This window comes from Rhinatrema bivittatum, chromosome 1, assembly GCF_901001135.1.
Source record: "Rhinatrema bivittatum chromosome 1, aRhiBiv1.1, whole genome shotgun sequence".
Lineage (NCBI taxonomy): Eukaryota > Metazoa > Chordata > Amphibia > Gymnophiona > Rhinatrematidae > Rhinatrema > Rhinatrema bivittatum.
In genome coordinates, this window is record NC_042615.1 from 848812 (window position 1) to 875656 (window position 26845).

At 43.0% G+C, this 26845-nt stretch overlaps 1 protein-coding gene across 1 annotated transcript in view; it reads left to right on the forward strand.

Annotated features, from left to right (window-relative positions):
• Positions 1 to 26845, forward strand: part of PRDM5 (PR/SET domain 5) — a 370296-nt gene that overhangs the window by 143820 nt on the left and 199631 nt on the right. The window contains exons 10-11 of the mRNA XM_029601140.1: positions 8344 to 8437; positions 23120 to 23280. Of these exons, the coding sequence (XP_029457000.1) occupies positions 8344 to 8437; positions 23120 to 23280 (255 nt within the window). The remainder of the gene's footprint in view (positions 1 to 8343; positions 8438 to 23119; positions 23281 to 26845) is intronic.

Here is a 26845-nt window from a genome sequence, read left to right on the forward strand (position 1 = left end):
ACCATTCTGCTGAAGCACAAAAAATGGAAAAATAATCATTTAAAAAAAAAAAAAAAAAAAAGTAATAAAGAGACATTATAGACCATTGATTTTACTGGCCAGGAACTCAGAGGACATTCAAGCCTCTTTTTGCCAGATCTGAGGTCTTTGTCTCTCGTTAAGAAAAAGCTTAAAAAAAAGTCAAAAAATTACAAAAAAAAGGGGTTCAAAACAATTTTAAAAAATTGGGAAATTTATATTGTTGTTAAATAAAGGTTTATTTTTTAACAGAGATTTCACATAAGATAACTGAAGACAGTTTTCACAGTTAGTTTTTGTGCAGATTTTGAATCGGATACTAGCTGTTCCCTTGGTTCTTTTACAGTACCTAGAACATCCCACAAATTTGAAAGGAAATCTGAGGATGGAGCCCTCAGCCTAGGAAATTCATATAAAGAAAGAGAAAAGGAAAAGAAAAATAGATGCTCCCCTGCAGGAAAGAAACCCACCCTCATGCCTTCTCATAAACTTCCAGGGGGGCCTGAGATTGTGATACCTGTCCCAAACCCAACAGCATAAACCTGGCAAAGGCTCTGGAAGCAGGAAACCAAAGTAGTTCCAGTGCGAGCCACAGGCCTCGGAGAAGCTACCAAGCTATGGGCAACCAGGGAAGGGCGTTTAGGGCCATCAGGCAGAAATGTGTGGAACCTGTGCCCAGTGCAACTGCAGCTGCATTCATACTCTTAGAATAACTGGGCATGAAAGTCAGCTCCTCTACCACCACAACTTCTCCAGCAGGCAGAAACGTACGGAACCTGTGCCCAATGCAACTGCAGCCGCATTCATAATCTTAGAATAACTGGGCATGAAAGTCGGCTCCTCTACCACCACAACTCCTCCAGCAGGCAGAAACATACGGAGTCTGTGCCCAATGCAACTGCAGCCGCATTCATAATCTTAGAATAACTGGGCATGAAAGTCAGTTCCTCTACCACCTCAACTCCTCCAGCAGGCAGAAACGTACGGAACCTGTGCCCAATGCAACTGCAGCCGCATTCATAATCTTAGAATAACTGGGCATGAAAGTCAGTTCCTCTACCACCTCAACTCCTCCAGCAGGCAGAAATGTACGGAACCTGTGCCCAATGCAACTGCAGCCGCATTCATAATCTTAGAATAACTGGGCATGAAAGTCTGCTCCTCTACCACCACAACTCCTCCAGCAGGCAGAAACATACGGAGTCTGTGCCCAATGCAACTGCAGCCGCATTCATAATCTTAGAATAACCGGGCATGAAAGTCGGCTCCTCTACCACCACAACTCCTCCAGCAGGCAGAAACGTCCGGAACCTGTGCCCAATGCAACTGCAGCCGCATTCATAATCTTAGAATAACCGGGCGTGAAAGTCAGCTCCTCTACCACCACAACTCCTCCAGCAGGGCTGAATTTTGATTTCTGTTTTATGGAGCTTGTCCAGAGTATAATTCTCAGGACTGAGGATTTTATAGCCATTCTCTTAAATATTAGCACAATTTGCGTTTCCTTTTTGTAACTGGAGAAATGCTATCCCCCCCTTCCCCCTTCCCCCCTCCCCTCTTCACTCAAAACAAAAACCTACGTCCCAGCCCCCTTGGAGCAGGTCCTTCCCAGCATCAGACAGAATGTTCTGTAGAATGGAGTTCAAATCTGTCTGCCCTGGAACATTATTTATCAGTAACTCTATCACAACCAGGTGTAACATGAGCTTTAAGGAACCCACCCTGTAACTGTAAGAACTGAAAGATGGAGAGGTCATCAGACTCGATCACCCCCAGAACCCGCTCTTCACCCTCATACTGTACAGCTCCTTTTTCTTTTTGCAGCCCAAACATACGGCCCTGCATTTTATAGCAGTAAATCTAAGAGAGGGTCTCCTGATGACTCCATTTTATTTATTTATTTACGAATTTTTTTTTATATATCGACGTTCATTTTAATAAGCGATATCACATCGGTTTACAATAAGGTAAAGTAGGTAATTCCCTATCCCCTAAAAGGGCTTACAATCTAAAATTTTTGTACCTGAGGCTAAGTGATTACAAAAATAAAACCAACAAAATCAAAGTTCTTAACAGTTGAGCAAAAGGTATAACAATGAGCATATTAAACAAATAACACTAAGGGTTGCACGAAGGGGTGCACAAAGGGGAGTGCCCCTTTGGCGCGCGGCGCCTGATGGCTTGGTGCCTTTCATCGGCCCGGCTCAGTTTGCGATGATGTATTTATTTGTATTTCATTTCCTGTTTATCCAGTGTGGGCCAGGCAGCTTAAAGAAACAATCAACACCAATTGCAGTTTAAATAGAAAAAAAACCCAAAGCGCAACAGAGAAATGACCATTCTAAAGGTTTATCAACCAACGATAAAACAAACTGGGATAACAACAGAACATTGGATGCAAATGGAATGCATAATTAATGTGCCGTGTTAGTGCTTCTGGAGCGGTGCGGATCAGCTTGCCTCGTGTGCTCTCCTGGGCCTCTGGTGATATTGGGGGGCTGGGCTGCCACAGACTGCAGATCCCAGGGGAAGGCAAGCACAGGCTTCTCTCAGGAGGAGAGGGCTGAGCGGAGAGCCATAAGTGCCCTGGAGAAATGGAATGGTTAGAGCAGCAGGGAAGCCAGGGTTCCTCCTTGTGTCTTTGGGCAAGTCACGTTTCCCTCCCTACAAACCTAGGGCCGGATTTTAAAGCCAATTTTCCAGGGGCCCGGCCACATGCTTAAAGTCCAGCATGTAAGTCCCGGGGTTAGCAAAGGTTGAGGTCCGAGGGTGGGGCAGGGTGCCGGTGTGCACAACCTGCTCCTCTTCAGAAGCAAAAGGTAGAATAAAGAATTCAGGGGGATTTAGGATAAGGGAAGGGAGGTTAGGCGAGGGGGTTGGGAAGTTCCCTCCCTTAATTCCCCAGCACATGCATGTTATAAAATGGTGCGTCCATGTGTGTGCGCCGGATAGCGCGCGCGCAATGTTTTAAAATCTACCCCTTAGACTGTAAGCCTTCTGGGGATAGAGAAATACCTACAGTACCTGAAGTGCCAAAAAGAGGAATATAACAAACCAGAGAGAATAAAACAGGGGCAGTGCATTTTAACCTGCTCTTATCTGTGCTTAGAGCTGAAGGGTATTAAGAATAAGACTGAGAAATTGCAGGTTTATTCATCCTAACAGGAATAAGAGTTGCTCGGAGAGCTGGAATTTTGTTGGCGTGCCTGATTAGCTTTTGCTGTTCTGGACTTTGCTATTTTCGGCCTTTGTGTGATAGAGTAGCAAATCTTCTGGCGAGGATACGTCTGTCTCCTGATTGCTGTTGATATGCAAGTCTATATATTAATATTCATCTGCAATGGGATGCTGGCAGCTTTTTCCAGTTTTGAGCAAGATGGCGCAAAAAACCTTTTTATGCAGCTGCATTGGTAAAGTTTGGTTGCTCTGCTGAGTAGTTTTTTGAGCAATGAGATTTATTTCCTGAGTTATAAAGCCACCCATGGATCCTAAGCAGGGCCCATGGATTACAGTTGCTGAGTTGGTAATTTCTGAACTAGTTTAAAAAAAAAATTCAAATGCTTAAAGCTGATGTAGGCAAGTTGTCAATGACCTCAAAGATAATATTACTGGGCTGAGAGAGAAAGTCTCTTAGAAAGATTCACATTGGGGAGAAGATAGACTACTGCTGGCTGTTATGAGAATTGAAAAAGTGATGAAAGATATTAGAGCAGCAGGACAATCTTGAAAATCATCACAAGTTTTTGGAGTTCCTGAGTTTGAGAAACATGAAGATATTGCTAAGCTACTTAATGATGTGATAGAAATGAGTGTTCCTGACAGATTACCTAGAATTGGCAGGGTGCAGACTGGAGATCACGTTTCCAAAAGTCATTACTTTGAGGGTAAACAACTCGTTCTTAGGTCCAATGCACTCTTGAGTGGAAGAAGAGCTTCAGCCCCCGACTTCTTTATTGAGAAAAAAAAGCTATAAAGACGTCTTCATTTGCATTGCTTTTCAATCTGATGCTAAGGATTGGGGCAAGAGAGTCAGATTTGAGATATCACCTGGAGTCTTCTACCATCTGCAGATCCCTCTGCCCATGGCTGATTTTATTCTTCCAGTGCCGGGACTTTGATTCACAGCTCTGTCTTTCCAGTGACTCTTTTTTTCAGTTTTTTCTTATTAAGAATTGAGTATTATCTCTGGGATTGGGGCAGGGCTTTATATGTATGCATTAGTCATTTGGTTAGGTAACTTTGCGCTTTCTTCTTTTCTTTACTTTTTAACACCGGATTGAGGTTTACTTGGCTCGGACATATTTTCTGACTCTCCCTCTTTGAAGGGTTTATTCTGGGGATAGAAGGATAGTTATGAAGTCTTTTTTTTAATCCTCTGCTTGGTACTATGCTGTCTTGTGGCATAAGTCGTTCTCTATCGCTTCCGGAGGAAGGGATTCCTTCTCTTCTATTGAGGTCAGAGATGGCTTTTGAGCTCCTGGGTTGGCATATCAGTGGTTATGGCAATTTTGGTTTTTTCCTCTCCTTTTTGTCTGTAGTATGTACTTGAAGGGTTTTCCTGAGTCTGAAGCTTTCATCTAATTACAAAAAAAAGTGCCTCCATTATTAGAATTTTCTCGTTGCTCATTATATAGGAAGGGTTTTGATTCTCTTTTTAAACAAAGCTTGCTTGCTAGGGAGATGCAGAAGGGGGAAAAAAAAAAGCTTTGTTTTTTTTTTTCTTTCAGGAATCACATTTTAAAAGAGAATAAATGTATTGCTCACGCCTTTTTCGCTTCTGCTAATATCAAGAAGGGAGATATGGGAATCTTGTTGGCTAAGAATTTCCCATTTATTGTAAGTAAACTTAGTAAAGGTCCTCTAGAAAGATATATTTTTCTGACAGGTCAAGTGGCTGGATGTTCCTTTATTTTGGTCTCTGTTTGTGCTCCAAATGTTAATCAAATAGGGTCACTCAACTCTACCGAATGCCTTTTCAGCATCCAATGAAACAGGAATTGCCTTCTCATCAAACCTACAGACCTGGTGTATCTAATATTGTCAGCCCCCTGACGTCCTTTTAGAAACCCTAATAAAGGATAAGACTGAAAAAAATCTAGAAAGCTCACTCATTTATTTATTTTATTTTATTTAAAACTCTTCTATACCGTCGTTTAGTAATGCACCATCACAACGGTTTACAAATAGGCACGTAAAAATAAGTTTGGTTTGGTTTACAATTTATCTAAAAAGTGCAATAAAGTTTTCGGTTACGTGTTTCAGTAATATGTTATATGATAAGTGGTTTGGATGTTTTCCATTTATATGATTAAAAGAATAACCATACATGTATTATACTTTTTTTTTTTTAATTTATTTAAATATTTTTCTATACCATCATTAATGTGGGTACCGTCACAAAGGTTTACATAAAGGCACATAAAGTAATGCTATTGTAATCTTACATTTTACATGGGTGCCATACGGTTCGGTTACATTTTTTTAAGCAAGATTAATTATTAAATGCGGTTGAAAAAACATGTCTAGTTCAATTCTATAGCAGTTTGAGTACAGGACTCATTCTCTAATTGTAGCTTTATCCTTTACTGCAGAGTTCACTTAAAAACTACACCCTTAGTAATTACTGTTGTGTTGTTGGGTGTTTCTTGTTTGTACCATGCACTTCCCTGGTTTTATTCTCCCTTCTCTTTTTGAAAAGCTTGTTTAAAGAGCCAGGTTTTTAGGTTTTTCCTAAATGTTTTGTTTTCTCTTTGTAATCTTAACTCCAAGGGCATGGAGTTCCATAGTATGAGACCTGCTAATGATAATGTACTTTATACTTTATACTGTACTTCTCTTACATAAATATTTAATTATGAGAGCAATAATAAAGTGTGTCTCACTCTTATCTCTTATCTCCACTCTTATCATGTGTGGCACCGTATTTCAGTGATTAAGAATTTACATGGTTTCCTTCCCTGCTTTCCTTGCTTTAGAATAATCCTGGTTTTCCCATTTTCTTTCTGGAGGGAATGTGTCCAGTTTAGGGCCAGCCATCTTGTTTATTTCTTTGCAAGAAGTTGAAAAATTGCAGCTGAATACTATTTCAGGTTTCCAGTAGTTACAGTTGAGGGGCTGGTACATCTTACATCTCTCTGTCTGGTAGGGAATTGGTGCTTTTTGAAAAACTAATAATTAATGCTTCTGGGGATAAAAATGTAATCTGTTATTTCTAAGTTCCTAAAGGACCTGGTGAAGGGAGGATAACCAATGGTAAACATTTTTAAAAAGGTGGGAACAGGATCTTGTATTTATGAGGAGGAGTGGGCCAGCGATTTTTCCAGTTTTCATAGAGGGAATTTCATGATTTGTGAAGAGCAGGTACAAAGATTTTTTACAGCTGATATTATATGCCTGAGCAGTGGTGTACTAAGGGAGGGGGTGAGGGGGGGCTGGTATGGAAAGCGGGAGATTTTTTTTTATCCTTGTTAGTTTTAATTATTGGATGAGGTGCGTCTGCTGTTTTGAAATATTTTAATAGTGTTTGGTAATTCTGTTCATCATCTGTTTTGATACACGTATTTTTTTTAGTATTCTGATTGATATTTCTAGATTGTATCGTTTTGAGGAATAGAGATGTTCTGCCTTTCCATTGCTGCACTGCATCAGAATCTGGCTTCCAGTTCTGTTTTTGTCTGTGCTTATGTGTGTGAGAGAGAGACATACAGAGGAAGTGTGTGTGTGAGAGAGAGAGATACAGAGGAAGTGTGTGTGTGAGAGACAGAGGAAGTGTGTGTGTGAGAGAGAGAGAGAGAGAGAGAGACAGAGGAAGTGTGTGTGTGAGAGAGAGAGACATACAGAGGAAGTGTGTGTGTGTGTAAGAGAGAGACATACAGAGGAAGTGTGTGTGTGTAAGAGAGAGAGAGACATACAGAGGAAGTGTGTGTGTAAGAGAGAGAGAGACATACAGAGGAAGTGTGTGTGTGTGAGAGAGAGATACAGAGGAAGTGTGTGTGTGAGAGAGAGACATACAGAGGAAGTGTGTGTGTGAGAGAGAGACATACAGAGGAAGTGTGTGTGAGAGAGAGACAGAGGAAGTGTGTGAGAGAGAGAGAGAGACATACAGAGGATGTGTGTGTGTGTAAGAGAGAGAGAGACATACAGAGGAAGTGTGTGTGTGTGAGAGAGAGACATACAGAGGAAGTGTGTGTGTGAGAGAGAGAGAGACATACAGAGGAAGTGTGTGTGTGAGAGAGAGAGTTACAGGGGAAGTGTGTGTGTGAGAGAGAGACATACAGAGGAAGTGTGTGTGTGAGAGAGAGACATACAGAGGAAGTGTGTGTGTGAGAGAGACATACAGAGGAAGTGTGTGTGTGTGTAAGAGAGAGAGACATACAGAGGAAGTGTGTGTGTGTGTAAGAGAGAGAGAGACATACAGAGGAAGTGTGTGTGTGTGAGAGAGAGAGATACAGAGGAAGTGTGTGTGTGAGAGAGAGATACAGAGGAGAAGTGTGTGTGTGTGTGAGAGAGAGACATACAGAGGAAGTGTGTGTGAGAGAGACATACAGAGGAAGTGTGTGTGTGAGAGAGACATACAGAGGAAGTGTGTGTGTGTGTGTGTAAGAGAGAGAGACATACAGAGGAAGTGTGTGTGTGTGTAAGAGAGAGAGAGACATACAGAGGAAGTGTGTGTATGTGCGCCCTCAGTCTGACAATCTTAGGATGACAGATATGGAGAGTGGGAGATTTTTAAAATCCTTATTAGCTTTAATTATTGAGTGGTGTTTGATGTCTGCTGTTTTGAAATATTTTATCGATGTTTAGGACATTTTAAAATTATATATGAGGGGGTTCCAAAGGAAGTATCCGTCCCGGGTGCCAAATACTTTAGGTACACCGCTGCATCTGAGAGGAAGGTTGGTGTGAACCTCTTCATGGCATGACTAATATTTGGAGAAGTCAGCAATAAGTTTGCTGTATCTCACTGCTTTTTTAAAATTACTGGACAGGCTTTAAAAGGGCACCACCATGCCTTTTTGTTTTGGTTTAATGTTCACTGGTGCTAACCTTCTTATTGCTTGCCATATCAAAATCTGAGCCGCCGATGGTAAGTGATTTTATTTAGAAAAAAAAAGAATATGCTACTATTCCTGTAAATTGGTTCCTGGGGTCAGCCTGATGAAACGAACGGGCAGAAGTGAATACAAAGGTAGTAACTGCTGCTGGCGGGCTCGCTTTCTCGTTCTAGGCACACTAGGCATGTAGCATTTTATTTAGCTAAGTGGGCTGCATTTACTGTAATGACTGGTCATTGATTTCCCTGCTGGCATTGTCTCTCCTTTGCAGACCCACTCTGAAGAGAGGCCATTCCAGTGTGAGGAATGCAAAGCCTTGTTCCGAACGCCGTTCTCTCTGCAGAGACACCTGCTGATCCACAACAGTAAGTGCCCATTCACCTGTGGTCACGTCCTGCCCTGCACTGAAGAGTGACCACTTTCTAACAAAGAGAACAGGAAGGAGAACAGCAGGACGGCTCTCCCAAGAGCAGTGCCAGCTCCGCTGCTCTTCTCACTTCAGCTTTTGTTCAGTTAATGGGTGGCTGTAGAGTTAATTTCCTTATTTTAGGTACACTCCAGTCATTCCTTTTTTATTTACAATTGCACGGGTGATTTATGCAAAAACAAATATGTAGAAGGTATTTCTACTTAACCCTTTAAATGCTTACTCCTGGAAAATTGTTTCTAATAAATTTTAAAACTCCGATATTACCAGAACCATCAAGGATTGCATTTTACCATTGAGCAAGTATAAATATTTCCTGCTGTCATTACTGAATAGAAATGGTATTAAGAGCTATGCCATTCATTAATATCACAGAATTAATCAAGTACCTTAAACCAAGGTGCTGTGCGACAAATCCCATACAGATACAAGAAGTCCCTGGCCTCAGGGTGCCTATGTTCTGAGTAAAAATGTGTAACCTATCATTAAAATCATCCATTGTACCTGAAGACTGGAGGATAGCAAATGTAACCCCAATATTTAAAAAGGGCTCCAGGGGCGATCCGGGAAACTACAGACCGGTTAGCCTGACTTCAGTGCCAGGAAAAATAGTGGAAAGTGTTCTAAACATCAAAATCACAGAACATATAGAAAGACATGGTTTAATGGAACAGAGTCAGCATGGCTTTACCCAAGGCAAGTCTTGCCTCACAAATCTGCTTCACTTTTTTGAAGGAGTTAATAAACATGTGGATAAAGGTGAACCGGTAGATATAGTATACTTGGATTTTCAGAAGGCGTTTGACAAAGTTCCTCATGAGAGGCTTCTAGGAAAAGTAAAAAGTCATGCGATAGGTGGCGATGTCCTTTCGTGGATTACAAACTGGCTAAAAGACAGGAAAGAGAGAGTAGGATTAAATGGGCAATTTTCTCAGTGGAAGGGAGTGGACAGTGGAGTGCCTCAGGGATCTGTATTGGGACCCTTACTTTTCAATATATTTATAAATGATCTGGAAAGAAATACGACGAGTGAGATAATCACATTTGCAGATGATTCAAAATCGTTCAAAGTTGTTAAATCACAAGCAGATTGTGATAAATTGCAGGAGGACCTTGTGAGACTGGAAAATTGGGCATCCAAATGGCAGATGAAATTTAATGTGGATAAGTGCAAGGTGATGCATATAAGGAAAAATAACCCATGCTATAGTTACACAATGTTAGGTTCCATATTAGGTGCTACAACCCAAGAAAGAGATCTAGGCATCATAGTGGATAACACATTGAAATCGTCGGCTCAGTGTGCTGCGGCAGTCAAAAAAGCAAACAGAATGTTAGGAATTATTAGGTAGGGAATGGAAAAAAACGTAGGATGTCATAATGCCTCTGTATCGCTCCATAGTGAGACCGCACCTTGAATACTGTGTGCAGTTCTGGTCACCGCATCTCAAAAAGGATATAGCTGCACTTGAGAAAGTGCAGAGAAGGGCAACCAAAATGATAAAGGGCATGGAACAGCTCCCCTATGAGGAAAGACTAAAGAAGTTAGGGCTGTACCGTTTGGAAAAGGAGACGGCTGAGGGGGGATATGATAGTCTACAAAATTCTGAAAGGACTTGAACAAGTTAATGTAAATCGGTTATTTACTCTCTCAGATAATAGAAGGACCAGGGGGCGCTCCATGAAATTAGCAAGCAGCTCATTTAAAACAAACTGAAGAAAAATATTTTTCACTCAGCACATAGTTAAGCTCTGGAATTCATTGTGAGGATGTGGTTTCAGCAGTTAGTGTAACTGGGTTTAAAAAAGGTTTGGATAAGCTCTTAGAGGATACATCCATAAACTGCTATGATGGTAATTAATAAGCAGTAGTAGCTTGAGCTCTATCTAATGTTTGGGTAATTGCCAGGTACTTGTGACTTGGATTGGCCTCTGTTGGAAACAGGATGTTGGGCTTGATAGACCCTTGGTCTGACCCAGTATGGCAATTTCTTATGTTCTTATGTACGTGTTCTACCCTAGAAAGCTGAATGTTCAGCAAATTTGCCAAATTTTAGTGAAGAACGTCACTGAATTCTGCAGGAAACAAGAGCCACGTGCAAACTCGTGGCAAAAGACAATAAGAGATGGAGGAACTGGAGTGTAAGAGATCAGATTTTGTCTTAATGAAGAATGACAAGAATTAATATAAGGGTTTATATATTTAAGCCTTTTATATACCATCATTCCTAATAAAGATCACAATGGTTCATAAGAGTCATTCATAGATCATGGCTATTAGTTTGAGGAGACATTCATAATATGGGTCTATACATTCATGGGGGTCAGATCAATACATTCATAACCTAGGTCAATACTTGAAAGAGGAATAGTAGATGAAATGGTGAGTAAAAGACACAGTTCATGAAGTAGGGTATGCATAAATAAACGTTCCTCACTTTAGGTTGCATGTATATGAGTGGGAATTATTGTGAATGTGATAAAGTTCATTAAGTGTCAGTTTAGAAACTACTTTCTTCTAATTGAGTTAGGTTAAGTTGTATGCGTTTTTGAAGAGTCCTGCTTTTAGCTCCTTTTTAAATTTCTTTTTGTTTGGGATCAGTCATAGCCTTCCAGGTAGGGTTCTCCACAGGTTTGGTCCAGCTATGGAAAAGGCGCAATCTCTTATCTGTGACAGGTGTGTGCTTCGTATGTTGGCAACGGTCAATAAACCCTTATTTTGAGATCTTAATGATCGTTTGGGATTTTAAGGTTGTAATGATATGCCACTCATATCAGTGTTGTTTGAGTGAATGATGTTAAATATTAAAGTTAGTACTTTAAATTGGATTTGGAAGTGAATTGTTAATCAATGAGAAATGTGATCACATTTTTTGGCTCCTAGTGAGAGCCTTGCAGATGCATTTTGTAATATTTGTAATGGTTTGAGGAGGTATTCAGGCAGACCTAGAAATAGGGGAGTTGCAATAGCTAAGTTTGAGAAAATTAAGGTTTGTAGAATCCTTAATTTGTAGCCAGATGTGATGAGCTTATGTGATGAGCTTATTGATTTGTTTCTTCATCGTGAAGTTCTTATCCAGTTGTATGTCTAGATCCCGTACTTGTTCAGTGGGCATAATTTTAAAATTGCCGAGGTCAAGAGTTGGTGGTTTGATGATCGGGGAGTTTCTTCTTAACCAGATAATTTCAGTTTTTTTAGGGTTTGGTGTCCGTTTTACATGTTTTAGCTCCTGCTGAATTGCTTTCATGTGGATTGACAGAGTTGATTCAGTGTATTCAAGAGATTTGGAGAACGAAATGTAGAACTGTATGTCATCAGCATACAGCAAGAATGTGTTCCAGTGTCTGTAAGAAGTTTACATAGAGGGAGCATATAAATGTTGAAAAGAGTTGCCAATAGAGCTGAGCCTTGGGGAATGCCGGTATTGGACTGGAAGGTGTCAGATATCAAATTACCCAGTTTTACTTGGAAAGATCTTTTTGATAGGAATGAGAACTATTTGAGGATACAGCAGTCAATTCCAATGTTGCTCAACTGATGGCTTTGTAGGGAATGTTCAGCTGTGTCAAAGGCAGCTTTTAGATCGATTAGCACCAAAAAAAGATTCATTTGCATCAAACCCTCTTAAGATCGAGTCAGAGTAGCAGTGTCTCAGTTGAACCGTTGTTTCCTGAAACCATATTGGTGTGGATGGAGAGATTTCTGATCTTCCAGATGATTTTCAAGCTGGGTTAATACTGCTTTCTCCAGAACCTTGGCGAGAAAAGGCAAGTTTGATATTGGGTGGTAGTTGTCCCAGTTGTCCGTTCTGCCAGATTTGTCTTTAGGGATCAGTTTTATTGCTGCTTGTTTTAGGCCCTGAGGAACAATAGAACTTTTGTCTTCAATGACCACAGTGCTTATTACTTATGTCTGATATTATCGGTGTTGGGTAACAGTCTGAGCCAAGTTTCTGGATGACTTCCTGTTGGGAAAAGAACAAAAACCAATATTTTAGCAGTGATTTCCTTTATTCAGAGGGCAGGTTTTAGAAGAGAAACAGAACTTCTGTATTATTTGCTTTTAACACGTGGCATTCATTTTAACTTTAATCAAGCAGGGTGAATCTGACTGCATGGGTTAGAAGTAAATCTTCCTAATTAACTTCTGGTTTCCTACTGGAGAGAGGTTGCTTTGGGAAATAGATCCTCTGCTTTTTCACAGTTTAGGCTAATTCCCAAGTAGGGAATATGAAAGGTAGACTAGACGGCAACTAGAACAGCAGTTCTCAGCCTTTGCCACATCGAGTCCCTTGCTAACTTCACGTGAGTTCTGAAAATCTATGCATGCACGGCAAAATGTAAATGATTTCAGCCAGAGTTATATAAATATAGAGCATAACAATTGGCTTGGAAATTGAACCCAGGCTCCACTGCCACTGGGCTACCAGGCTGGCCAAAACTAGGATTTTTTCACATGCTTTTATAGTAAAGAAGGATTTCAACTGCCCATAGTTACTAGATGAAGTCACCAAGAATCTTCAACCTGACAATTTTAATTCCCTTTAATATCCTGTAATTGCTGCCTGAGCATATTATTACATATCAAAGTGTCTCCATAACATTACAGAAATTTGAAAGAGATTAAACTAGCTGGCTTTTCAGGCATATCCTTATTACTTTCTATAAAATCAGGAAATTGATTCCAAACGTCGTCATGATTAAATCCTAAATCATAGTTTATCCAGTGTATCTTTTTCCACAGAATATCCCACAGCCTAATGAACCAATCATTAACATTTTTTTTATTTAAATGATGATGTATCCTTTCATTGCTACCCTTTTTCAGTTCTCTGCTTACCACTAGTTGGGGGTGGGAAGGGGACAGGACCTGTGGGTGACACCCAGCAGCTTCAAGGTGATTTATTATAGCATTACAAGCTGGTCCCTAGTCTTCTAGACAGACTGAGCCAACTGTGGATTAGTTCCATTTTTTTTCCAATAAAAAGCAGGACTGGAAGTTTGTATATGCAGTGATAAGCCTAGGACTGGTTCAGCCTAACTAGATGACAGTCAGTTAGTATCTCTCATCCATTAAATAGTTCTGATTTTTTTTATAATACTTGGGTACAAAATATATTGAAATACCAATGCAGATCAAACTGGTGGAGGGGTGGCACTATTATGTTAAGGATGGACAGAGTCAAGTGGGATAAAAGTTCTGCAGGAAACAAAATGGTACTCTGGAATCTATATGGATAGAAATTCTAAGCATGATGGGGAAGAATATAGCAATGGGGTGAGTTAAGAGCATGAAATGCTATCAGACAGACTACTAAAATTGTAAACAATAATAATGGGAGATTCAAGTATCCAAATATGAATTTGGTGAATGTCTCATTCAGGCATTCTAGGGAGGTAGTTTCTTGATGTCATAAATACCTGCTTCAAAGAGCAACTGATTATGAAACAGATGAGAAGGGGGAGCTGCTTTAGATCTAGTTTTCAGTGGAACTGAGAACCTGGTACATAGGGTAATGGTGATGGAGCTTCTAGGCAATTGATCATAATGCAGTTACATTGGACATACTTTCTGGAGGGAAATTAATACATAAACTGCTCAAAAAAAAAAAGAGATGACAATGAAGAAATTTGTTATGAGGAAGTTAAAAGGAGCAGCTGTGAGAGTTAAATGTGTGCATGAGATGTGGGACTTTAAAAAAAAACAACAAAACCATTTTGGAAGCCCAGTTAAAATGTATACCACAGTTTTGTTTTTTTTAAAGACTGTCAGTATGATTAAAAGGTGCTGTGAAAGAGACTATTAAACCCAAAAAAGTATACTTTAAACAGTGGAAAGCACAACCTAATGAGGAAGAGTGTAAGCTCTGGCAAATCAGATGCAAAACATTAATAAGGCAGACCAAGTAAATATGAAGAAAACACTTGCGAAAAAGGCAAAAATTAACAAAACACTTTTCAAATTCATCACAAATAAGAAGCCTGTGAAGGATTGAGTTGGACCATTTGTCAATCAGGAGATAAAAGGGCCATAGTAGAAAAACTAAATGAATTCTTTGGTTTTCACTGCAGAGGATGTTGGAAAGATATCTACTCCAGAGGTATTCTTTCTAGGTGATGATATGAAGGAACTGAAAAAAAACTACTGTGACTCTGGAAGAGGTGCCAGATGTTGTTGATAAACTAAATAGTAACAATTACCCTTACTGGATCCTACCTGTCCTGCCAACTATAGATCCATCTCCCTTCTTCCTTTTGCTTCCAAACTACTTGAACGTGCTGTTCACTGCCACTGTCTTGACTTTCTTACATCTCAAGCCGTTCTTGATCCATTCTAGTCTGGTTTTCACCCTCTACATTCAGCTGAAACAGCCCTTGCCAAAGTTTCCAATGACCTGTTTATGGCTAAAGTCAAAGGTCTTTACTCTATCCTTATCCTTCTTGACCTGTGTGATGCTTTTGACACTGTTGATCACCGCTTTGTCTTCGCTTGGATTTTGGAACTCTGTCCTGTCCTGGCTCTCTTCTTACCTCTCCCATCGCACTTTTAGCATTTCCCCTGGTGCTTCCTCCTCTAATGTCATTCCACTATCAGTTGGTGCTGCAGGCTCTGCTCTGGGGCCCCTTCTCTTCTCACCATATACTTATTCCTTTGGAGCACTGATTTTCTTCTCATGGCTTTCAATACCATTTTTATGCTGATGACTCCAAGAACTACCTTTCTATACCAGAAATTTCACCAGAAGTCTAGTCCCGGATCTCGGCCTGCCTGTCTGACATTGCTGCTTGGATGTCCTGCTGCTACCTTAAACTCAATGTGGCCAAGACGTATCTCCTTATCTTTCTCCCAAAGCCCACCTCCCCTCTTCCTCCTTTCTCTGTTTCTGTGGATAGCATGGTCATAGTCATCCTGGTCCCATCAGACTGGAACCTTGGAGTCCTCTTCGACTCCTCCCTCTGCTTCTCCTCGCATACCCAAAACACTGTTAAATGTGTCATTTCTTTCTTTATAACATTGCCAAAATCCGTCTTTTCCTTTCTGAACACATTACCAGAACCCTTTCTACTGTTTCATCTCCTCCCGCTTAGACTATTACATCCTGCTCCTCACAGGTCTCTCTACTGCAATCTGTCCTAAATTCAGCTGCACGACTTATCTTTCACCAAAGTCACTGCACCCATACCAGAACCCTTTCCTCTCTCTCATCTCCTCCCTCTTACACTATTACATCCTGCTCCTCACAGGTCTCCCAGTGATCCATCTCTCTCCCTGCAATCTGTCCTAAATTCAGCTGCATGACTTATCTTTCACCAAAGTCACTGCACCCATACCAGAACCCTTTCCTCTCTCTCATCTCCTCCTGCTTACACTATTACATCCTGCTCCTCACAGGTCTCCCAGTGATCCATCTCTCTCCCTGCAATCTGTCCTAAATTCAGCTGCATGACTTATCTTTCACCAAAGTCACTGCACCCATACCAGAACCCTTTCCACTCTCTCATCTCCTCCTGCTTACACTATTACATCCTGCTCCTCACAGGTCTCCCAGTGATCCATCTCTCTCCCTGCAATCTGTCCTAAATTCAGCTGCATGACTTATCTGTCACCAAAGTCACTGCACCCATACCAGAACCCTTTCCTCTCTCTCATCTCCTCCTGCTTACACTATTACATCCTGCTCCTCACAGGTCTCCCAGTGATCCATCTCTCTCCCTGCAATCTGTCCTAAATTCAGCTGCATGACTTATCTGTCACCAAAGTCACTGCACCCATACCAGAACCCTTTCCACTCTCTCATCTCCTCCTGCTTACACTATTACATCCTGCTCCTCACAGGTCTCCCAGTGATCCATCTCTCTCCCTGCAATCTGTCCTAAATTCAGCTGCACGACTTATCTTTCACCAAAGTCACTGCACCCATACCAGAACCCTTTCCTCTCTCTCATCTCCCCCTCTTACACTATTACATCCTGCTCCTCACAGGTCTCCCAGTGATCCATCTCTCTCCCTGCAATCTGTCCTAAATTCAGCTGCACGACTTATCTTTCCCCAAAGTCACTGCACCCATACCAGAACCCTTTCCACTCTCTCATCTCCTCCTGCTTACACTATTACTTCCTGCTCCTCACAGGTCTCCCAGTGATCCATCTCTCTCCCTGCAATCTGTCCTAAATTCAGCTGCACGACTTATCTTTCCCCAAAGTCACTGCACCCATACCAGAACCCTTTCCTCTCTCTCATCTCCTCCCTCTTACACTATTACATCCTGCTCCTCACAGGTCTCCCAGTGATCCATCTCTCTCCCTGCAATCTGTCCTAAATTCAGCTGTACGACTTATCTTTCACCAAAGTCACTGCACCCATACCAGAACCCTTTCCTCTCTCTCATCTCCTCCCTCTTACACTATTACATCCTGCTCCTCACAGGTCTCCCAGTGATCCATGTCTCTCCCTGCAATCTGTCCTAAATTCATCTGCACGACTTATCTTTCACCAAAGTCACTGCACCCATACCAGAGCCCTTTCCTCTCTCTCTTCTCCTCCTGCTTACACTATTACATCCTGCTCCTCACAGGTCTCCCAGTGATCCATCTCTCTCCCTGCAATCTGTCCTAAATTCAGCTGCATGACTTATCTGTCACCAAAGTCACTGCACCCATACCAGAACCCTTTCCACTCTCTCATCTCCTCCTGCTTACACTATTACATCCTGCTCCTCACAGGTCTCCCAGTGATCCATCTCTCTCCCTGCAATCTGTCCTAAATTCAGCTGCACGACTTATCTTTCCCCAAAGTCACTGCACCCATACCAGAACCCTTTCCACTCTCTCATCTCCTCCTGCTTACACTATTACTTCCTGCTCCTCACAGGTCTCCCAGTGATCCATCTCTCTCCCTGCAATCTGTCCTAAATTCAGCTGCACGACTTATCTTTCCCCAAAGTCACTGCACCCATACCAGAACCCTTTCCTCTCTCTCATCTCCTCCCTCTTACACTATTACATCCTGCTCCTCACAGGTCTCCCAGTGATCCATCTCTCTCCCTGCAATCTGTCCTAAATTCAGCTGCACGACTTATCTTTCACCAAAGTCACTGCACCCATACCAGAACCCTTTCCTCTCTCTCATCTCCCCCTCTTACACTATTACACCCTGCTCCTCACAGGTCTCCCAGTGATCCATCTCTCTCCCTGCAATCTGTCCTAAATTCAGCTGCATGACTTATCTTTCACCAAAGTCACTACACCCATACCAGAACCCTTTCCTCTCTCTCATCTCCTCCTCTTACACTATTACATCCTGCTCCTCACAGGTCTCCCAGTGATCCATCTCTCTCCCTGCAATCTGTCCTAAATTCAGCTGCATGACTTATCTTTCACCAAAGTCACTACACCCATACCAGAACCCTTTCCTCTCTCTCATCTCCTCCTGCTTACACTATTACATCCTGCTCCTCACAGGTCTCCCAGTGATCCATCTCTCTCCCTGCAATCTGTCCTAAATTCAGCTGCACGACTTATCTTTCACCAAAGTCACTGCACCCATACCAGAACCCTTTCCTCTCTCTCATCTCCTCCTGCTTACACTATTACATCCTGCTCCTCACAGGTCTCCCAGTGATCCATCTCTCTCCCTGCAATCTGTCCTAAATTCAGCTGCATGACTTATCTTTCACCAAAGTCACTGCACCCATACCAGAACCCTTTCCTCTCTCTCATCTCCTCCTCTTACACTATTACATCCTGCTCCTCACAGGTCTCCCAGTGATCCATCTCTCTCCCTGCAATCTGTCCTAAATTCAGCTGCATGACTTATCTTTCACCAAAATCACTGCACCCATACCAGAACCCTTTCCTCTCTCTCATCTCCTCCTCTTACACTATTACATCCTGCTCCTCACAGGTCTCCCAGTGATCCATCTCTCTCCCTGCAATCTGTCCTAAATTCAGCTGCATGACTTATCTTTCACCAAAGTCACTGCACCCATACCAGAACCCTTTCCACTCTCTCATCTCCTCCTCTTACACTATTACACCCTGCTCCTCACAGGTCTCCCAGTGATCCATCTCTCTCCCTGCAATCTGTCCTAAATTCAGCTGCATGACTTATCTGTCACCAAAGTCACTGCACCCATACCAGAACCCTTTCCTCTCTCTCATCTCCTCCTCTTACACTATTACACACCTGCTCCTCACAGGTCTCCCAGTGACCCATCTCTCTCCCTGCAATCTGTCCTAAATTCAGCTGCAGGACTTATCTTTCACCAAAGTCACTGCACCCATACCAGAACCCTTTCCTCTCTCTCATCTCCTCCCTCTTACACTATTACACCCTGATCCTCACAGGTCTCCCAGTGATCCATCTCTCTCCCTACAATCTGTCCTAAATTCAGCTGCATGACTTATCTGTCACCAAAGTCACTGCACCCATACCAGAACCCTTTCCTCTCTCTCATCTCCTCCTGCTTACACTATTACATCCTGCTCCTCACAGGTCTCCCAGTGATCCATCTCTCTCCCTGCAATCTGTCCTAAATTCAGCTGCACGACTTATCTTTCACCAAAGTCACTGCACCCATACCAGAACCCTTTCCTCTCTCTCATCTCCTCCTCTTACACTATTACACCCTGCTCCTCACAGGTCTCCCAGTGATCCATCTCTCTCCCTGCAATCTGTCCTAAATTCAGCTGCATGACTTATCTTTCACCAAAGTCACTGCACCCATACCAGAACCCTTTCCTCTCTCTCATCTCCTCCTCTTACACTATTACACCCTGCTCCTCACAGGTCTCCCAGTGATCCATCTCTCTCCCTGCAATCTGTCCTAAATTCAGCTGCACGACTTATCTTTCACCAAAGTCACTGCACCCATACCAGAACCCTTTCCTCTCTCTCATCTCCTCCTGCTTACACTATTACATCCTGCTCCTCACAGGTCTCCCAGTGATCCATCTCTCTCACCAAAGTCACTGCACCCATACCAGAACCCTTTCCTCTCTCTCATCTCCTCCTCTTACACTATTACATCCTGCTCCTCACAGGTCTCCCAGTGATCTATCTCTCTCCCTGCAATCTCTCCTAAATTCAGCTGCACGACTTATCTTTCACCAAAGTCACTGCACCCATACCAGAACCCTTTCCACTCTCTCATCTCCTCCTGCTTACACTATTACTTCCTGCTCCTCACAGGTCTCCCAGTGATCCATCTCTCTCCCTGCAATCTGTCCTAAATTCAGCTGCACGACTTATCTTTCACCAAAGTCACTGCACCCAAACCAGAACCCTTTCCACTCTCTCGTCTCCTCCTGCTTACACTATTACATCCTGCTCCTCACAGGTCTCCCAGTGATCCATCTCTCTCCCTGCAATCTGTCCTAAATTCAGCTGCACGACTTATCTTTCCCCAAAGTCACTGCACCCATACCAGAACCCTTTCCTCTCTCTCATCTCCTCCCTCTTACACTATTACATCCTGCTCCTCACAGGTCTCCCAGTGATCCATCTCTCTCCCTGCAATCTGTCCTAAATTCAGCTGCATGACTTATCTTTCACCAAAGTCACTGCACCCATACCAGAACCCTTTCCTCTCTCTCATCTCCTCCTCTTACACTATTACATCCTGCTCCTCACAGGTCTCCCAGTGATCCATCTCTCTCCCTGCAATCTGTCCTAAATTCAGCTGCATGACTTATCTTTCACCAAAGTCACTGCACCCATACCAGAACCCTTTCCACTCTCTCATCTCCTCCCGCTTACACTATTACATCCTGCTCCTCACAGGTCTCCCAGTGATCCATCTCTCTCCCTGCAATCTGTCCTAAATTCAGCTGCATGACTTATCTTTCACCAAAGTCACTGCACCCATACCAGAACCCTTTCCTCTCTCTCATCTCCTCCTGCTTACACTATTACATCCTGCTCCTCATAGGTCTCCCAGTGAGCCATCTTTCTCCACTGCAGTCTGTCCTAAATTCAGTCGTATGTTCACATAACTCCTCTTCTGAAGTCCCTGCATTTGCTCCCTATCTGCTCCCACATACAGTTCAAGCTCCTCTCTCACCTACAAATGCCTTCACTCAGCTGCACCTCACTACCTCTTCTCTCATCTCTCTCTACACCCCTCCTCGTGCACTCCTGGTCGGATAAGTCACTCCTATCTATGCCCTTCCACTCTACTGCCAATTCCAGACTCCGTGCTTTCCACCTGCCTGTGCCGTGTGCATGGAATAGTCTTCCTGAACTGGTGCGTCAGGTTCCCTCTCTTGTCATGTTTGAATCCCATCTAAAGACCCACCTTTTTGAAACCGTTTTTAAATCTTATGCCTGATTGTCTGCTTTTAGTCTTAACTACCTTTCTTTTCTTTTTAACATTTGTCTTGCTTTATACCCCGAGTCTCTTATCCTATATGTTTGTCTTATTAGATTGTAAGCTCTGTTGAGCAGGGACTGTCTTTTTATGTTTGTACAGCACTGCATATGGCGTGTAGCGCTATAGAAATGTTAAGTAGTAGCTAGTAGTAGCATGGAACTCAAATATGAGTTGCATACTTACCAGTAGTAATATAAGAACATAAGAAATTGCCAAGCTCGGTCAGACCAAGGGTCCAACAAACCCAGCATCCTGTTTCCAACAGAGGCCAAACCAGGCCACAAGAACCAGGCAATTACCCAAACACTAAGAAGATCCCATGCTACTGATGCAATTAATAGCTGTGGCTATTCCCTAAGTAAACTTGAATAATAGCAGTTATTGGACTTTTCCTCCAAGAACTTCTCCATACCTTTTTTGAACCCAGCTACACTAACTGCACTAACCACATCCTCTGGCAACAATTCCAGAGCTTTATTGTGCGTTGAGTGAAAAAGAATTTTCTCCGATTAGTCTTAAATGTGCCACATGCTAACTTCATGGAGTGCCCCCTAGTCTTTCTATTATTCGAAAGTGTAAATAACTGAGTCACATCTACTCATTCAAGACTTCTCATGATCTTAAGAACATAAGAAATTGCCATGCTGGGTCAGACCAAGGGTCCATCAATGCCCAGCATCCTGTTTCCAACAGTGGCCAATCCAGGCCACTTAAAGACTTAAAGTGGTCTTTAAGTGGCCAATCCAGGCCACTTAAAGTCCTCTATCATATCCACCCTCAGCCGTCTCTTCTCCAAGCTGAACAGCCCTAACCTCTTCAGCCTTTCCTCATAGGGGAGCTGTTCCATCCCCTTTATCATTTTGGTTGCCCTTCTCTGTACCTTCTCCAACGCAACTATATCTTTTTTGAGATGCGGCGACCAGAATTGTACACAGTATTCAAGGTGCGGTCTCAGCATGAAGCGATACAGAGGCATTATGACATTTTCTGTTTTATTCACCTTTCCCTTCCTAATAATTCCTAACATTTGGTTTGCTTTTTTGACTGCTGCAGCACACTGAGCCGACGACTTCAATATGTTATCCAGTATGGCGCCTAGATCTCTTTCTTGGGCGGTAGCTCCTAATATGGAACCTAACATTGTGTAACTACAGCAAGGGTTATTTTTCCCTATATGCATCACTTGCACTTGTCCACATTAAATTTCATCTGCCATTTGGATGCCCAATCTTCCAGTCTTGCAAGGTCCTCCTGTAATGTATCACAATCTGCTTGTGATTTAACTACTCTGAATAATTTTGTATCATCCGCAAATTTGATAACCTCACTCGTCGTATTCCTATCCAGATCATTCATATATATATTGAAAAGCACCGGCCCAAGTACAGATCCCTGAGGCACTCCACTGTTTACCCTTTTCCATTGAGAAAATTGACCATTTATTCCTACTCTCTGTTTCCTGTCTTTTAACCAGTTTGTAATCCACGAAAGGACATCACCACCTATCCCATGACTTTTTAGCTTTCTTAGAAGCCTCTCATGAGGGACTTTGTCAAACACCTTCTGAAAATCCAAATACACTACATCTACTGGTTCACCTTTATCCACATGTTTATTAACTCCTTCAAAAAAATGAAGCAGATTTGTGAGGCAAGACTTCCCTTGGGTAAAATCATGCTGGCTGTGTCCCATTAAATCATGTCTTTCTATATGCTCTATGGTTTTGATCTTGAGAATAGTTTCCACTATCTCTTCCAGCACTGAAGTCAGACTCACTGGTCTATAGTTTCCCGGATCGCCCCTGGAGCCCTTTTTAAATACTGGGGTTACATTGGCCACTTTCCACTCTTCAGGAACTATTTGGATAGAAATAGAGAATAAAAGTATAAAATATCATATTGCTCTGTATGGCTGCATGGTTTAGCAATATCTTGATTACTGTGTGCAGTTTTGGTCACCCCATCTCAAAAATGACATAGCAGAACCAGAAAAAGTACAGAGGAGGGTGACAAAAATGATAAAGGGGATAGAATGGCTCTCATGATGAAAAGCTTAACAGATTAGGGCAAGAGATGAATGCATGGCACTTCTTATGTTCTTATACTAGAGACGGACTATGTGATTACTATAAATACCTCTGCAGCCTTACAGTGCCCGAGATCTGAGATTCCAGCACCAAGTCGTCTTACCAGCTCTTGCATGATCTCTGTCTTCAATATGTCCTCATCCCTTGCTTTTGTTTTTTCAAGGTGAGCGAACCTTCAAATGCGATCACTGCGATGCCACCTTCAAAAGGAAAGACACGTTAAATGTCCACATACAGGTGGTGCATGATGGGCACAAGAAGTACAAATGTGATTTGTGCGACAAAGCCTTTGTAACACCTTCTGTGCTTAAGAGTCATAAAAAAGTAAGTCTTCTACTACTACTACTACTACTACTACTACTACTACTACTACTACTACTACTACTACTGCTGCTACCACCACTAGTACTACCACTGCCATTAGTACTACCACCACTACTAACATTTCTACAGCAATACTCTTATGTAGGCATTTCACTACAAAAACACCTGTAAGACCATCCCTGCTCAGACAGATATAGGGCAAAAGAGACTTTGGGAATTAAATTTATTAGAATAAGGATTTTATCGGCGTTTAAAATTTAAAAGCAGCCTGAGAAATATGGGTTTTTAGGCTGGATTTGAATAATGTGAGCGAGGGAGCAGGATGCTATGAGAAGCATACGTGCCTCAGCCAGGTGCCAGCAGTGTGCCCTCAGTCTGCATTGCCATTGTACTGGTCCAGATATCACTGGTGAATTGCATGCTCCTCCCCTCCGCCATAGCCACCTGCACCGAGATGAGACGGTAGCACTGACCTTCCTACTAAGTGCAGTCCTGAAGGGCACTTTGTAATTGGGGGCTGAAACGTGTAACAGACAATTAAAACCCATGTTTTCTACTACCTCTAGGGACTGCTCATCAAGGGCAATCATTTCCCCTATGCTCCTTGTTACTACTTTTGATGCTGCCTGCCAATTTGCCTGGGACAGTGCTACCAAATATCAGCCCATTTCCTCCATGATGGGTTGCTGGCCTACCAGCTGCCCAGAGGAAGGGATCGTGAAAGCAGTTTAAGGAAAAGTGTACCCCTTTTCAACCTCTTTCCACTGGGAGAAGGGTTCCCCCCAGCTAGTTCTGCCACCCTTCCCTGATGCCAATGCTAGCAGGTACTGCTGCTTACCAGAGCTTGAGAGATGCCCATTTCTTTCTCTCCACTGATATCCTCTATGCAGTGAATACACTGAGCAAAACACGGCGCCTCCCTCACTTTGAAGTGCCTCCAGATCAGAGATTTCTTCCGCATAATGCTGACAGCCGCGACCAGTGCCTGTCTCTGTCCCCCACCACTCCCTTCTCTCGCCCCAAGCCGGCGGCAAATTATTGAAATTAATTATCAATTATGAAAGAATTATCAGCCTATACATGAGCCAGACTGAACAGTAACCAGGGTAGCACCCCCTTCTGCCACCCAAGCAAGGAAGACTCTTTAACCCGGTTCCCCACCCTGGTTGCAAGCAAGGGGGCCTTAATTCCGGAGGCATACGATTAACCCATCATTTTGCCTAAAAAGATGCCCTCATGTCAGCCTCCCGGCTGTCCCACGTCTCTGATCATGCCTGCTACCAGATTTTGATCTCCCCACCAGCTCAGGTAGGGGCACCCCCCCCCCCGGTAAAACCCCAAGTTGCGACATCAATTGTAACAAGTATATAACCAAATTCAGGTGTCTAACATGGCAGAACATGAACAGGTTACAATCAATATGCTCAGAAGAAGAGAAGGGAAAACACTGACAAAGAACCTCAAGTGTTCTGGATCAGGCAGGCATCCGAGTTTGCCATCCAGGCAGCTAAACTTTCTCTCCAGTCAGTCCTCAAGATAAAAATTCTTTAAGTTTGAAATTATTTATGTGCAGGTAAATTCTACTTACAATTGTTGCGTCTCAAACGCAAGCCCCAAGGCAAAGATCTTTGGTAACTGGAGACAGGGTAGCAGGAGGGAGAAGGAGGTCTCTTGAGTTGCAGGAGTTGGCTTATGGTAGAGGTAGGAAGCTTGAGGGATATGAGGCTGATTTAGTCTTCAGATGAAGACAGTAAGAGAAGGTAAAAACCCGATCGTTTCACAGGATTTTACAGAGCGCTGCTGGCTCAGAAGAAAGCATGGGCAAGACTGAGCTCTCGTCGAGAGTTGCTAAAAGAAACGCCTCCACAAGCTGGGGGCAGGGAGGCAAGGTCCAATGGCAGTGAGCCTAAGAACCATGTGATGCAGGGGGAGCATGAAGGGCAGTCCCTTGAGCCTATAAGGCACCTAGGAAGACTCAAGTTAGATTGAGGGGCATTCAAGCTCTTCCGATAGTGAGCGAAAGTGGAGGGGAGAGGGAACTTCTCTTAAGGGCAAAGGCTCACAGACTTTTATCATGGGTTACAAAAAGTGTTTCAGTATCGAGGCCTCAGAAGGGAGGACTGCACTAGACACAGTTAAACTACAATGTGTACAGATACAAACATGTACCCACTGCTGGGGACAGAACATCAAGTAACTAAAATGGAAATCTACCAGATCTTGTGAACCAACCCAACAGAAATGGAAAATACCAGTATGTTCTTAACCCTATTCAAACCCCACATACCCAATCAACAAACTTGCATATACATTTTTTATTTTTTGCTTTCCCCCCCCCCCCCCACCCTTTGGTTAGCATCACACACACACACTCTACCTCACCACTCAGTATCATCTAATTGCCTCATCACTGAAGTAGATGTTAAGATACTACTGTATACTCCTCCCAAATTTTCTTGAGAATAGTAGCTCTTCAATTTCTGATTCAGGAAATTACATGCAAAATTCTTCCTCAGAATCAGTTAATGCAATTACTGTTTTCACTGCCTCAGCAGCAGTAACTAAAGAAGAGTGCATTGCTGGGTTTGGGCACTGCTCTTCTAACCCTGCTATCCTGCTACTACTTTCTGCCTTGGATGGCTCTCCTACTTTTTCTCTCTGCTCCAAAACAGGGAGAGGAGCATTTCCTCTCCAACTTTCAATTTTTCTTATCTCCTCCTGGCACCCATCCCTTTCCTTCTTTCTCTTACCCTCTTACCCAGCGTCCCAATCTCCCTTTCCTCTCACTCCTCCCCCCCCCCCCACCCCGGTCTCACATTCTCACACTTTCATAGATGGTCTCAATCCACTGTCTCTCAACATTTTTCTAGCCTCTCTAAGTCCTTCACACCTTTCCTCCGTCCCTCCAGAAACTTCTTCCCCCTTCTCTCCCTCTCTCTCCCTCCAGACACCTTTCTCACTTATCACCCTTGCCTCTCTCCTTCTAGATGCTCTCTTCTTCTTAAAGCCTCTACCCTTTCTTTCTCATTTCACTTCCTTTGCTCCCTCCCTGTTGAGACCCTTTACCTCGCCTTCCTTCACTACCTTGGCTCTTCCCTCCCTCCCTCCAGGGGCTCTTCCATCCCTCTAGAGATTATTTTATTCCCCCACATCTATTTCCCTCACTACCTAGGATCTTCCTTCCCACATTCTCCCCCCTTTCTCAGCTCCTTCCCTCACTACGTTGTTTCTTCTACCCCTTTAGAGATTCTTCCCCTCCTTCTTCCCTCCCACCCTCTGAAGATTCTTTCCCCCTTCCTTCACCTCTTCAGTTTTTCCTTCCCCTTCTCACCCCTTACCTCTGCCTAAAGACGCTTCCTTCTCCTCGCTTCCTTCTCCTCGCTTCCTTCTCTCACCACCTCAGCTTTTCATCCCCTTGCCTCACTTCCTTGGCTCTCCCCCACCCTCACTCCTTCCTTCATTGGTGTAGGGGTATTGATTCTTACTTCATGTGTGAGAAGATATGGGTTGAAATCCCAGAGGAGGGTGGTGGTGGTGGTGGTTGGTGACTCACTTCTGAGGAGCA